At 40.9% G+C, this 15806-nt stretch overlaps 1 protein-coding gene across 8 annotated transcripts in view; it reads left to right on the forward strand.

The window, feature by feature from the left end:
* Window positions 1-15806, forward strand: part of ldb2a (LIM domain binding 2a) — a 508992-nt gene that overhangs the window by 91354 nt on the left and 401832 nt on the right. The window contains exon 1 of one of the 8 annotated variants that reach the window (XM_073064959.1): window positions 3681-3747. The exons of the other annotated variants lie outside the window; for them this stretch is intronic. Within the exon in view, the coding sequence (XP_072921060.1) occupies window positions 3719-3747 (29 nt within the window). The 5' untranslated portion in view covers window positions 3681-3718. Of the gene's footprint in view, window positions 1-3680; window positions 3748-15806 lie in introns of those variants that run through there. 8 annotated transcript variants of the gene reach the window in all.

The raw sequence follows: 15806 nt of genomic DNA on the forward strand, positions 1-15806 counted from the left end.
GCATTGGACACCACCTGTTGTAGTTGCCGTACCATTCAGCAATGCCTCATGTTAGGGTGCTCTCGACTACACATTTGTAGATGGACATGAATGTAGTTGTGCAAAGTCCAGCTCTCTTCAGCCTCCTCAGAACATAAAGGTGTTGATAAGCTTTCCTAATTGTTTAGGATGTGTTCTGGGACCAAGAGAAGTTGTGCGAGATGTGTTTGAAGCTGCTCATCAATGTAATGAGGGGTGGGAGAGGTGTGAGCTCTCCTGAAGACGATAACCATTCTCTTTGTCTTGAATACCTCGAGGAAGAGGTCATTGGCACCAGGCCTCAAACTTTTCCACCTCTCCTCTCTGTAGACCATCTCATCGTTGGTGATGTCACATCAGTGAACTTGACAATGCGATTACTGAGGTGTTTGGCCGTGCAGTCATGTATGAGCAGAGCGTATAGCAATGGGCTCAGCATACAACCCTGGGAGTGGGCACCCATATTGTGGATGGTGGGAGGGAGGTGGCACTACTGAACATGTGCGACAGTTTCCTGAAGTCAAAAAACTAAGCAATCACTAAAAGTACCTTTTCACCTCAGATGGCTGAAGAAGTTCGGTGTGCGTCCTCAAATCCTCAGGACTTTCTAAAGGGGCACCGTCAAGTGCATCCTGACTGGCTGTGTCCCCGCCAGGTACGGCAACTGTACTTCTCTCCATCGCAGGACTCTGCAGAGAATGGTGTGGACAGCCCAGTGAATCTGTGGGTGTGAACTTTCCTAGATTCAGGACCTTTACAGCAGCAGGTGCATAAAAATATCCTGGAGGATCATCAGGGACTCCAGCCACTCCAACCACAGACTGTTTCGGCTGCTTCCAGTTGGCAAACAGTACCACAGCATTAAGGCCAGGACCATCTGGCTCCAGGAGAGCTTCTTTCACCAGGCGATCAGATTGATCAGTACACATTGTGTATTTGACTGTACATACATGTATACAAAACAATTATATAAATAATCTTAGTGTTTGGTCAATATCCTCCCACATCTCCCTTCCTTATTGCTTGTATATTGCAATGGACATGTAACTTTTTACTCCCTCATGTTGTGAGATAGGTGTAAGAAATAAAATTATAATTTTAATTCTAATTTTTGAGGTAAATTGTGTAAAATTATTGCTGCAAACAGTGAAGGCGAGCAATGGCAAGGTGAGTTAGGGGGACGAATTGATTCAGATGGAGTTCCACTGCCTGTACAGCTGGCCTGGGAGCAAGGTTGGATCACTCTGGGCACCGGAAGGAAAAGTCGGGACCCTGGCAGAGGAGATTTGATTTTGATCTCATACAATTGGCCTGGATGCAAGGTTGGCTCGATCTGGGCACCAAGCTGATTTGAAGAGCTTGAGAGTGGCTTGGGCTGGCCAAGGAATTCTGGGCCCAGAGCGAGTTGCTGGGTGGCGTGGTTTAGGCCCAGGGCCTTTCACTTGCAGCAGTGCCTGGGTCCTAGTGCAAGGTTCAATGCACAGTTTAGACAATTTAAACACTGGCCCAGATCGAAGGGGAGAGCTGATTTTGCTAGCTCTCCGCAATCTTTACTCTCTCTACAGGGCACTGGAACCTTTCGCTCTTCCATCGTTGGGTAAACATAAACGCTGGCCCAGATAGACTGTCGGTCAGGATGAGAGCCGATTTCACTCGTTTTCTGCGATGGTCATCTCTATGGCACTGAGGCTATGAAGACTGCCCCGGCTGCTGTACTCCATGCCGGCTAATATGATGAATTGATAAGCAAAGCTTTGGGTCTTCTCCGGGCTGTTCCAGGGTTTGGATGTGAGTACTCGAGTTTGGTTTGGAAAGCTGTTGTTTGCATGATTTGTTTCTTTTTTTTCTTTCTCTTGCACATCAGGTGTTGGTCTTTTATTTTTATTTGTATTCTTTTTTCCTTTAAATTGGGCTCCTTCAAGTTTCTTGATTTATGGCTGCCTGTGAGCAAGCAAATCTGAAGGTTGTATAATTGATACGTCGTTTGATAATAAATGTACTTGAATCTTGAGGAACGGTGGTGTATCCTGACTGCTTGAGGTCTGTTGGTTAGGAACACCCAGCTGCATGGTGGTGTATTTAGACCGAGGAGTCGGAGTTTATTCACCAGGGTTTGTGGGACAGCAGTGTTGGATGCCAAACTGACATCCAGAAACATCATTCTGACAGTGTCCTTGTTTCTAGGTGTGTCAGGGCCAGGTAATTGACAACTGCATCTTTCGTAGAGTGGCTCTGTCCAGCGTGGCAGGAATGGAGTTTTTGATAAGTGCCATTACCAGCCATTCAAAACACTTCATGATGATGGGATTAGTGCCATCGGGTTGTAGTCAGTTAGTTCTGAAGGTGTAGAGTTCTTTTGCACAGGGACGATGGTGGCTGATTTGAAGCACATGGGGACAGCAGCCTGGATGAGTGAAGTGTTGGAGACGTCCTTGAAGACGTCAGTCAGCTGGTGTGTACACTCCATGAGTACTCTACTTGGGAAGTTGGCGGCCTTCTAGGGGTTGACTCTCTGCTGAGTCCTTCTCCCATCTGTTGCTATTACAGGCAGTGTCTGCTCACTTAGGTGGGAGGTGGCCTTCAGTGCTGGCATTGTGTTTTGTACTTTGAAGCATGTATAAAAGTCGTTTGGAGCTTCACAGAGGGAGGTGTCACTAGCACAGTTGATGCTATTTTCCTTGTGTAGCCTGTAATGCCCTTGATGTCGAGCCACATACACCAGGGATCGTCATCAGACAGTTGTTCCATAATTCTTCATGCCTAGGCAGCCTTCGCCTTCTTGATGCTAAAGGTAAGGTTTCTCCTGACTTCTGCAAGAGCTGTTCTGTCTTCAGACTTGAAGGCAGCATCAGGGGCTTTTCGTAGGGAGTGCACCCCTGCACTCGTCCACGGCTTTTGGTTGGGCTATGAGGTGACCATTCTTGAGGTATCAATGTCATCAACAAACCTACAGATGTAGCTGGTGACAGATGAAGCATATTACTTGAGGGTCGTATCTTCTCATTGGTGGCAGCTCCTCAAACATCTGGCAGTTGGTCTGTCAACTGTTCTGTTCTACTCAGTGAGACTTGCTCACGGCGCCATACAGTTGTGGTCCTCTTGGCTGGTTTCTTCATTGTACACTGGGATTAATAGCCACGGTAGAGCAGCAGTAGTGCAATGCTATTGCCTTTTGGGGCTTTGGAGTTTGGAGTTCAATTCTGGTGTCTTCTGTAAGCTAGTACGTTCCTTCCTGTCTGCACGTGTTTCCTCCATGTGCTCCGGTTTCCTCCCACAGTCCAAAGATGTACTGATTAGTGGGTTAGTTTGTCATTGTAAATTGTCCCGTGATAATGGCTTGGGTTAAATCTGTGGGTTGCTGGATGACAAGGGTCAAAGGGCTGGAAGGGTCTGTTCCGCACTGTATCTCTAAACTAAATAAATAGGTATTATGGTCAGAGAGGCCAAGATGAAGGTGTGGGGTGGCTTTGTAAGTACTGTATCTGTTTGTATAAACACGGTCCCGTCTGTTTGTTCCCCTAGTGGCCATGGTGACGTGTTGGTGGAAATTGGGTAAAATGTCCTGCAGGTTATATGATTGATGTCTCCTACAATTATGAATAGATGCTTCAGATGTTTGTTTTGTGGAGAGCTGCTGATTCTGTAAAACCTTCCCTGTGTGTCCTTGGCGTTCGCTCTCAGGGAGGTGTAGACAGTGGTGATGAATGCGACAGTGAACTCCCTGAGCAGGTAACGTGGCCGGCATTTCATTGTAAGATGTACAATTGCCCCAGAGCAGAGATTGCTAACTACAGATGAGTTTGTGCACCAACCTTTGTTAATGAACACGCAGATTTCACCTCCTTTAGATTTTCCTGACAGGGAGTTTCTGTCTCTGTGTAATATTGCCTCAGTACTTTCTCTTCTCTTTTTGAACTACTTATTTAATTTAACTTTAAAATATACGTGTACTTACTCTAATTTACAGTTTTTATTATGTATTGCAACGTACTGCTGCTGCATAACAAGAAATTTCATGACATATAGCATTGATATTAAATGTGACTCTGATTTTCTCATTGGGGCATTTGCTTAACATTTCAAAAAATGTAATTTTTATTTGTAAACTTACAATAAGTAAGCTTTAAAGGTTGCTTAAAGCATGTATGGAGATGCTTAAAAATACAGGTTCCAAATCGATGAAAAGAACTAAAATGTGCCCAACCCAATGTGCTGATGAAGTCTTGTAGTTCTGGTGGTAAAGGCACTCTTGCAGGTATAGAGTTTGAGGATTTTGAATATCCAGTGATAAATTTCTCTGTTGAAGTGTGGAATGGCGTGGAAGGGAAATGTCATGTTTTGTAACTCCAGTACATAAAACTAATCAAATTGGGTCCTAGGCTCACATTGGGTGAAGTAGCAGGTTTGTATGGACAGGATAAGTAGTGTAGGATGGTCAAGCTGGTGTGTGAATCTAATCAGGCGGTGTGTGACAATTCATTCTCCTGCCTGACACACACTTTCTTAATGTCACAATTTGACCATGGCAGCGGTGGGGTATGTCATATCTCAGCTACTATATTTCCTATCACGATAAATGGGAGAATAGTGGTGCTTTACCGCATAGAGCATGATGATAATAAAAATAATAATGATGCATAATCCACTCTTCGCAAAATAATTGTACTATATATAAAAACCATTAGAGAGAAATACAATTTTATGCCCTTGAAGTACAGTATGAATACTTTTTAAAAAATATAAAACTCCCTGGTGTCTCTGAGGAAAGGAGATGTACAATTGCAAAATAGAAGCATAAAGTCATAATATGTGATTTGTGGTCAATGGTGATTTGTTCAGGCTGTACCGGAACATAAAGCAACCTATTCCCTTACTCTAGCAGCATTCCAGTGGAAAGTTCCCATTTATCCTTACCTGACTTCCACAAGCTGATGTTGTATGGATGAAGCATTAGGTGATAATGGTTATGCCAGTACAATTACATCTTCTGATACTAACAGACTGCTTTGTTAGCTTACTGGCAGTTTGTTGTTCAATAAATGGATCATGTTTTATTCTTTATAGTGGTAAAACAAAGGGCTTTCAAGGATTTATTATCTGGCTAATAGCTGTAATGATGAATCTCAATGAAAATGTGGCCAAATAAGCAATAGAACTGGCAGTGCCTGACACTTGTACACTAGTTCCAGATTACTGGGTTGACTCCTGACGGTGCACCTACTGCTTTCCATGACAGCCCAAAGATTCTTGGGCTAGTGTGAATGCAGGACAATTATTCCCAATCTCACCTCTTCCATCAATATCTCCTTTGCAGCCTGGGAAATTAGAAGGTTCATTTACGTCGCTTCATTTTTTTACAGTTTGTAAGAATTGATTCAGTTGGGTACAATTGCCTGCCAGTGCTTGCTGCTAATGCATCTCCCTTTTTTTTTGCACGTGTATGCCAGCTTTAACTGCCACCAGCATGCTTTAACTTGCCGCTGGTCAGTCATGTTGTTGAACCGTGCTTTAAAGCGTCCGGACAGTGAAGAGCATGCTCATGCTGCAGTAATTATGATTTGCATGTTGTAGGTTTTTGGAATTACTTGCGTCGTAATCCCATTATCTGTTTTTGAGCTGCTGAGTTAGGGATGGAATGGGCAATTTGTGAATTTAGCTTCCAAGATATGTTTATTATATTAAAAAATCATCTTTCATGTAGTTTTATTTTCCAAAAGTATGTAGTTTATAACAAATTCTGTGCATCTGAATGATCATTTTGAACATATTGCTGATCGGTGTGCAAAAGTATTTGCATTGAACTTGGAGTCACAAAGGTAAATCTTGCCAGCTGGAGTCGGTAACTGTAGTGGATTTGATATTTTAGTAATACTTGAGTAATATTGTCAATATATTTGATTGAGCATTATTTGCTTACACAATTCATTATGGGTTATGTGTAACTGCATGAATGGCATATGTCATTATGCCACCACATCACCAGAGAAAAAGGAAAAAAAAGTAACAAATATTCTGGCTCCTGTGTTTTTCTTTCAGTTAGTTTCTGGAGTTACAAAATAGAACAGTAACTGCCAGGTTTTGGCCCTTGAAGTTTGCGATAATCTCAGAGTTCCAGCACTAGCCTTGTAATCCAGCGGGTCAGGACATCATAAGTAATAGTTGTTAATTCATCCATTACTGTGCCTTGCTTCTGGGCTCTGCAAGCCTTCCAGTAGTGGGGCTCAGTCTCTCCGTGATTCCCCTCGTTATCCTAGGGAATTGCCATTTGGACCTGGCATTAAGTAGGTCCTGGTGTGGGATTTGTGACCAAATTTGATTCAAGCAGAGAGCTTTGGTCTCCTGTTTGGGAAGCAAAAAGAAAGGTTAAATCAGTTTTACTTTGTTTAATCTTTTTATTTATTATTTTGTATTTTATGTGCTTTTTTACAATTTTAATTGCATTCAGATTGTACTGAGGGTCTGACAGTGTACTGCAACATTGGAGTAGTGTCCCTTGAAGAGGCTGTCTCTCTGTTAAAGGTTCTGCAACACCACCTGAAGAACAGGGGGTCTCCCTGATATTCAAGCCAACTTTTATCCCATAAATAACCTCAGTGAAAATGATTAACTAGCCGTGGTCACGTGGCTGTATGCTGGACCTTAATGTAACTTAGCTATTAAGATTCTTGCATTGCAATATTGACTTGATGCAGCTTGATTTCTACCCGGTACTTCCCATCAAAAGTGTGAAGCATTTCAACATCACCAATTATGCTCGCCAAAAACCTGTCAGCTTGTGCATCTTGTCCACACGTATGGACGAGTCCTGATTAACATTCACTTTCACTGTGGTCACTGTTTATTGTCCAATTCTATCTCTTCATCCTTTCCACCATTCTGTCATTCTCATTCAATCACACTTTCTGCCTCGCACATGATGGGCTGTGAGAGAGACAGGAGGGGAGTCAATTGTCGTGGAAGTTCCATGATTTAGACACAGAAATAATGAAGGAACAACAATATATTTTCACATTAGGTTACTGTGCGAATTGAAGGGGAGCTTGCAGATGGCGATTTTTGCATGTGTCTGAAACAACTGTCCTTGCTAGTGGATTACATATTTGCAAGAATGTGTCAGGCTATCGTGATTGAGTAGCGCAGTGCTTTTAAATAGTGCAACCACTGTGTGCTGTTGACGGAGGGAACAAATATTTAGGGGAATAGACAGGGTCAAATGGGCTGACTTGCGAATAAAAGCAGGAAAATGATAAGAAAAATTTCATGTGATACTCTGAAGAAACTTATTCAGCTGCTAGATTTACAGTATATTAGGAAGTTGCGTTGAAAACATTTTAATGGGTTTTGAATCAGAAAAAATATATTCAATTTATTAGAGTGGAGTAACATTTCTTCCTATTCATCCCCTCCCCTGGGATACCCCAAAGTAAGCATTTCGAATGAACAGAACCTACTAATGTATCAAGCAAACACGAGTGAATCTGCAGATGCTGGAAATAAATAAAAACACAAAATGCTGGCAGAACTCAGCAGGCCAAATGAAGGGTTTCGGCCCGAAACGTCGTCACTACCTCCTCACTAAATGCTGTCTGGCCTGCTGAGTTCTGCCAGCATTTCATGTTTTTTTTAATGTATCAAGCAAAACATTTTTGTCAATTTTGCTGACTGAATAAAAAATCCAATCTGAAGAAAGCATGGGATTGCAATGTGCCTTCATTTCTCAATTACTCTCATCAAGAAACTATCATTAAACATAATCTTTGAAGGCATAATTCTGAATCGGTCATAGAATATGCCCCAATTATCTAATTTTTAATTTAGTGCACATTAAATATGGTGAAACTACCACCATGTTGTTTTACTGAGGCAACAGAATAAGTTTTGAGTCCAATCAATCTATGTACCCTTTTAAACTTTTTTTCTTTAAATTTAATTATATGATAAATCATTATACTTTTAGCATCAACAAATTGTTTTTATGTCTTTGCATAATCCATGTATATTGCAATCGAATCTGGATTCAAATGATGTTTCTTTCTGTTTGCCCCTATTAGAGAGTATAATTGCTATCTTAATGAGTACCTGGTGCCTAAAAGTATAGTGGAAAATTACAACACTCTTTTGGATAACAGAGCACTTGATTTCAAACTTTATGCTTCAAATTTCTTGGAGGTAGTGTTTAATGAAGTTTGTTTACAACATAAAATAGCAAATTCCACTCTTGTAGATGGTATCCATTTTTGCATATCCGTGGAACCTAAGATTGGATGACATCTTTATAGCAAAAAAAACCCACTGGAAATGTTAGTTGGTAGGACAGTATCCAGGGAGCAAGTTATCTACTGTCATTGTTTCAGCACCAGGACTGAGTGTTGAGGGAGATCGCCTGGGCAAAGCTGTAGTGCAGTTTGTTAAAAGTCTCCTTTTCACACTTTTATTGTTGGGTGACTGCACTATTCTGACACTGATTTATTGTGGTTCTCTCTCAACATCCTATTGTATTTAACTGAACAGTAATGATAAGGAATTGGGTGTTTAAGAATTTGTTGTTTTCCATAGTAGTAATGTTGGAGTTACAGCACATTGAACTTCACTTGTACATCTTAAGCAAGCTAGTCTTACCTGGGGAAAGGCAATAACTGTGTGAAGGAAAATGAATCATCCATTATGAAGAAATCAATGCATGGGGAATTTTATTTCAGCAAATGTTTTGTCTCATTGCCATTCAATTTAGTCAGTGTAATGGTCTGGTTTAGCTTTAAAATAAGCACAAACTGAATAGCAGTAGAAAACAGAATTTTAGGCAGATTTCTGAGTTTTGTTGCATGATTGTAAGAATACATAGCTCAAAGATGATTGATTCGACAAAGAGGCAGATGGCAACACATAAATAGTGATTGTGGAAATATGTAATTTTCCCTAAACAAATACTGAATTAGCAAAGCAACCATGATCTGAAGTGTTTTGAATTTGCAGGGGGAGGATTTCAATGCCTCATTTTAGAAAGGTTTTGTAGTTCCCTCCTAAGACCTTTTAGCAAGATTGCTCCACAAAATCACATTTGGGTTCTGAAACTGTCACTGGACCTCATCATTGCATCCTTTACATGCAAGAATCACAGTGATACCTTCAGGCTCTCTCTTTAGTTGATTTAAAAAACCATAAGATATCGGAGTAAGATTAGGCCAATTGGCCCAGTGAGTCTGCGCTGCCATTTCATCATGGCTGATCCAATTTTCCTTTCAGCCCCAATCTCTTGCCTTCTCTCTGTATCCCTTCATGCCCTGACCAGTCAAGAATCTATCAACCTCTGCTTTAAATATACATAATGTCTTGGCCTCCACAGCTGCTTGTGGCAAAGAATTCTACAGATTCGCCATTCTCTGGCTAATGAAATTCCTCTTCATATCTATTCTAAAAGGATGCCCCACTATTCTGAGGCTGTGTTCTCTGGTCTTAAACCTTCTCACCATAGGAAACATACTCTCCACATCCTCTCTTTCAAGGCCTTTCACTATTCAATAAGTTTCATTGAAGTCATCCCTCATTCTTCAGAATTCTAGTGAATACATCCCCAGAGCCATCAAATGGTCTTCATGGGACCAGCCATTCAATTCTGGAACCACCTTTTTCGCCTCTCCAGTTTCAGCACATCCTTTCCAAGATAAGGGGCCCAAAACTGATCACAATACCTTACATGAGGCCTCACCAGTGTTTTATAAATTCTCAACATTATTTCCTTACTTTTATATTCTAGTCCTCTTGAAATGAATGCTAACATCTCGTTTGCCTTCTTCGCCACAGACTCAACCTGCAAATTAACCTTTAGGGAATCCTGCAAAAGTACTCCCAAGACCCTTTGCAATTCAGTTTTTTGTATTTTCTTTCCATTTAGAAAATAGTCACCCGTTTCATTTATTCTACCAAAGTGCATGACCATACACTTCCTGACATTGTATATCACCTGCAAACTTTGCCACTAAGCTACCAGTTCCATCATCCAAATCACTGACATACAGTGTGAAAAGAATCATTACCAATACACACTCCTGTGGAACACCACTAGTCACCAGCAGCCAATCAGAAAAGGCTCCCTTTATCCCTACTCTTTGCCTCCTGCCAATCAGCCACTGCTTTATCCCACTAGAATCCTTCCTGTAATACCCTGTGTACATGAGCTTGTAAAGGCAGCCTCATGTATGGCATCTTGTCAAATGCCTTCTGAAAATCCAAGTACACAACATCAACCAATTCTCCTTTGTCTATCCTATTGGCTATTTCTTCAAATAATTCCAACAGATTTGTCAGGCAAGATTTTCCCTTGAGGAAACCATGCTGACTACGGCCTTTTTTATCATGTGCCCTGAGACCTCATCCTTAACAGTCAACTCTAACATCTTCCCAACCACTGAGGTCAGACTAACAGGCCTATAGTTTCCTTTCTTCTGCCTCTCTCCCTTCTTGAAGAGTGGTGAGATATTCTGCCTGAAATCTGCATGACATAGTGATGTGTGCAGCATCCAGATGCCCCAGAAATTATTCCTGTAACTAAACTCCTCCCATCTCGTCTTTACATGTTTAGTTTGTTTGCTGTTGAGAGGCAGCAGTACACTTATTTTGCATTACATTCATCACTGGATTATTAATTTGGGAAAATAAATACAATATTGGGTAACACGAGTGAATCTGCAGATGCTGGAAATAAATAAAAAAAACATGAAATGCTAGTAGAACTCAGCAGGCCAGACAGCATCTATGGGAGGAGGTAATAACGACGTTTCGGGCCGAAACCCTTCATCAGGAGTGAAGTAACATGGGATGATCGAGGGGGGATAAGAAGTGGGGGGAGGGATAAAGTAGAGAGCTGGGAAGTGATAGGCTGGGGGAAGATGGAGAATTATGGGAAATAAAAGAGAAAGAAAGGTAGGGCTGGGGGGAGAGATTATAGTGAGGGGGGGGGGGGAAAGAGAAAGAGAACCAGACTAAAATAATAGATAGGGATGCCCATTCTTTCTCTTTTATTTCCCATAATCCTCCACCTTCCTCCAGCCCATTTCCCTCCAGCCTATCACTTCCCAGCTCTCTACTTTATCCCTCCCCCCACTTCTTATCCCCCTCGACCACCCCATGTTACTTCACTCCTGATGAAGGGTTTCGGCCCGAAACTTCGTCACTACCTCCTCCCATAGATGCTGTCTGGCCTGCTGAGTTCTGCCAGCATTTCGTGTTTTTTTACAATATTGGGTAAACTTGTTCACCAACCTGTAAAGATGCACTTCAGCGATAACCAATAAATTGATTATAGATAATTTACCGGTATTTAATATTAACCATGGATGATAAGTGACATTGGCTTAAATAGTACTAAATCTCAAAGTTCAGTGCACATACTTTACTCTTTTACAGCAGGACTAATTTCAGCAGATTTGTTGATATCAAGATATTGTCTTTGATGGTTACTAATCAAAGAAAAAAGTGAAAGACATACAGATGGCTGGATTTTAAGAAGAATCTTGGATATTTTATAGGATTCTTATTATAAAAATTCAAACATTTTAATAGAAAATTTAACAGATGAAAGGTATCTTGACGAATAGGTAGAAGATGTTTAAGATTAATGAGTGTGACTTAAGCATCCCAATTGAGATCACAACAACCCTGTAAGAACACAAACATGGGAGCAGAAACAAGCCTTTCGACCCATTGAGTCTGCTCCACTATTCAATCATGGCTGATTTATTTTCCATCTCAATCCCATTCTCCTGTGTTCTCCCTGTAACCAATAATTTGGCCTCCATGGTTGTCTGTGGCAATGAATTCCACAGATTCTCCACCCTCTGGCTCAGGAAATTCTTCCACATCTCTGCTCTAAAGGTAACTCCTATCCTTCGTCTAAGACTCTAATCCTAGACTCTCTTACTATTAGAAACAGCCTTTCGATGTTAATATGTTTCACTGACGGCCACCCATGCAGAATCAGAATCAGTTTAATATCTCTGGCATATGTCATGATTTTTCTTGTTTTGTGGCAGCAGTACACTACAATACACACATACATATACACACACAGGATATAAAATTAAATTAAATAAGTAGTGCAACAAGAGAGCAAAAAAAGTAAAAAAAAAAGAGATACAATGGTCAATTGTCTATTCAGAAATCTCCTCAATCTCCTAAAGAAATTTTGACGGTGTCATGCCTTCTTTGTAATTGTATCAATGTATTAGGCCCACGATAGATCTTAAGAGATGTTGACACTCGGGAACATGAAGTAGCTCACACACTTCACTTCGATCTCTCTGATCACTCTGATCCACCTTCCTTAAGTCTACAATCAGGTCCTTGGTCTTAGTGATCTAGTGCAAGGTTAGCCACACAGTCATATAAGTAGAGAGAGTGGAGCAGTAGGCTAAGCACATATCCTTGAGATATGCTAGTTGATTGTCAGCGAGGAGGAGGTGTTATTTCCAGTCTGTACTGACTGTGGTCTCCCGTTGAGGAAGTTAACTATCCAGTTGCTGCTATATCTTATGGTCTTACTGCTGCCATCCAGAAGGAGGTACAGAAGTCTGTTTTGCAGTTTGTTGAATAGCTTCTAAACTCCAGCAAGGACAGACCCAGAGCTGTCAAATGTTCCTTATACATCAACCTTTTCATTCTTAGGATCATTCTCATAAATATCCTCTGGACTTTCTCCAATGCCAGCATGTCCTTTCTTATATGTAGGGCTTGAAACAGCTAATATTGCTCCAAATATGGTCTGACCAATACCTCATAAAGCCTCAGCATATCATCATTGCTTTTATATATGAGTCCTCTTGAAATGAATGACAACTTTGCATTTGCCTTCCTTACTAATGATATAATCAGCAAGTTAATTTTTAGAGAAGACAGCCCTCAAACTCCCAAGTCACTGTGCACATTCAATTTCGGAATTTGCTTCCTGTTTAGAAAATTGTCTATGCCTTGATTCCTTCTACCAAAGTGTATCACTGTATTCCATCTGTCACTTGTTTGCCCTTTCTCCTAATCTGTCCAAGCCCTTCGCAGGCTCTCTGTTTCTTCAACATCACCTACATCTCCACTTATTTTCATCATCTGCTAACTTGCCATAAAGTCATCAATTCCATCATCCAGGTCATTAACGTAGAAAGTGAAAAGTAACAGACACAACACTAACTACAGTGGAAGTCCTTTAGTCACCACTGGAATTTCTTTTGTTCTTTAAATAATAAAAAATGGCTTGGACTTGGCTATTCAAAAACAATGGTGGACTTGATAGGGAAAGCCTCTTTGGCCAACTAGTATGTTTGTCACAGCATGGAATGCATTGATACAGGGAGTAGATAAAGGGCGGCCTGGTATAAATTTCTAGAGAAAAGTGGAAATAAAAATAAATTTAGGGTCATAAGAGGAAAATGGTGATTTTTGCATTACTCTAGCAAAGAGGTAGTGTTGGACACGATGTAAGCTTAATAACTGCTGTCTGTGCTATAGATCTGTATGGTTTGTGATTACCTTGCTTTTTATTCATTTAACAAAATTGCTTATAGCACTTTTTGGGATTTCTACTTAACTGCATTGTGACAGGACTTTGAAACAACTTCTGAGATCTTGAAGTTCAAAGTAAAATTTATTATCGGATTACATACATGTTATCACATACAACCCTGAGATTCTTTTTCTGTGGGCGTTCTTAGCAAATTGATAGAACAGTAAGTGTAAGCATCAGGAACACTTACAAACTGTAAACAAACTCTGTAAACTGTAAAATTCTGCAAATGTAGATATAAATAAATAGCAATAAATCTTGAGTACATATATCTTGGGTGACATTTGACGTCAGAATGAGGTAGAGTGGGTACAGAGAACATGGCCAACCAGGAGGCTTTACAGAAAAACACAAAGTCCAACCTAATCATTCAAATTCATTTCTCAGTTTCATCATTTAAATTGCAGACCAAAATACTAGTTCACGACCAATTCCTTGCCTGAAATTTTCTATTGAAAATTTGTTTTCTGTTCAGATTTTCATTTTGATTTCTTGGTCTAAACAAAAAAAAATTATTTGTCTCCCACATACTTGCATTTTACTGTAACTCTTTGAAATTAGGAAATACACTATAAATCATTGGAAGCTGGAAATCGACTGTGCGTGTTGGAAGAATGGTAAAAGTGTTTGTTTTGCTGATGTTGTAGTTGTTGTTCTGTGGAAAATTGTGTGCATGTTATGTTGGCGCCAAAATGTGTGGCAATACAGTCGGCCCTCCTTATCCGCAGATTCAACCAACTGCAGATCAGGAAACCCCGGAAGTTCTCTCTCCAGCACTCGTTGTCTGAGCATTGTTCGCCTCGCGTCTCGTTCGGTCGCTACTTTGTTTCTGTGAAAAAATGGCTCCTCAAAAGCAATTAAGTGGTCAAAGCAATTCCTTAAAGGCTAAGGGGGAGCGTAAAGTGCTATCTCTTGCTGAGAAAGTAGAAATATTAGATCTTTTGAAAAGTGGCATGTTTCTTGCTGAAGTGGTTCTCAGCCCTCAACCTCCACAGATCCTGACTTTAGTATTATTGAGCCTCCTCCAAAGCGTCCTTATTCCCTAAACAAGACAGTGTAACAACTATCTACATAGCATTTCCATTCTATTAGGTATTACAAGTAATCTAGAGATGATTAGAAGTATTACTCGTTGTTTCAGCATTGTTCACCTTGTGTCTCGTTCGTTCGCTACTTGTGTTGTGAGTGAGAGGAAGGAGTTTAAGGCTAGTAGGGGATGGCTGCCCAGCTACGTAAAGCGCTACAGCCTCAAGAACTTAAAGATCACGGGAGAATCGGGATCGGCTGATGCCGAGGTGGCATCAGCATTCCCAGGAGAGCTATGATGATTGCGTCTGTACTGAACTTGTACAGACTTCTTTTTTCTTGTCATTATTCCATAAACAATACAGCATAACAACTATTTACATAGCATTTACATTGTATTAGGTACTGTAAGTAATCTAGAGATGATTTAAAGTATACGGGAGGATGTGCGTAGGTTATATGAAACACTACGGTGTGTGTGTGTGTGTGTGTGTGTGTGTGTGTGTGTGTGTGTGTGTGTGTGTGTGTGTGTGTGTGTGTGTGTGTGTGTGTGTGTGTGTGTGTGTGTGTGTGGTTATACTGCTGGGGGCAGGGTATGGATTGGGTTGGGCATAGCTGGGGGTGTGGGGATTTGTAGGGAGTGAAGCTCAGAGGGAAAATATCGCCATCAGATGAAGACAGGTAATGATATCACTGAATTTAATATTTATAAACAAAATCAGTTTCATTCATGTTATGTGTTGTTAATACAAATGACCAATTCACTGTATGTTTCGATGTACATGTGATAAATAAATCTGAATCTGAATTTTCTGGTTGAAAGAGGTCCTGTTATAAGGCCGTAAGACATAGAAGCAGAATTAGGCCATTCAGCCCATTGAGCCATTCCATCATGTCTGATCCCAAATCCCACTCCACCCCATACACCTGCCTTCTCGCCATATCCTTTGATGCTCTTTCTGATCAGGAAGCAATCGACTTCCGCCTTAACTATACCCACGGACTTGGCCTCCACCACAGCCTGTGGCAGAGCAGTCCATGGATTCACTACTCTCTGGCTAAAAAAATATACCTCCTTACCTCTACTCTGAAAGGTCGTCCTCCAATTTTGAGGCTGTGCCCTCTAGTCCCGCACCATAGGAAACATCCTCTCCACATCCACCCTATCTAGTCCTTTCAACATGAGATCCCTACGCGTTCTCTAAACCTTTTT

Source organism: Hemitrygon akajei, chromosome 13 (assembly GCF_048418815.1).
Source record: "Hemitrygon akajei chromosome 13, sHemAka1.3, whole genome shotgun sequence".
NCBI classification, from domain to species: Eukaryota; Metazoa; Chordata; class Chondrichthyes; order Myliobatiformes; family Dasyatidae; genus Hemitrygon; species Hemitrygon akajei.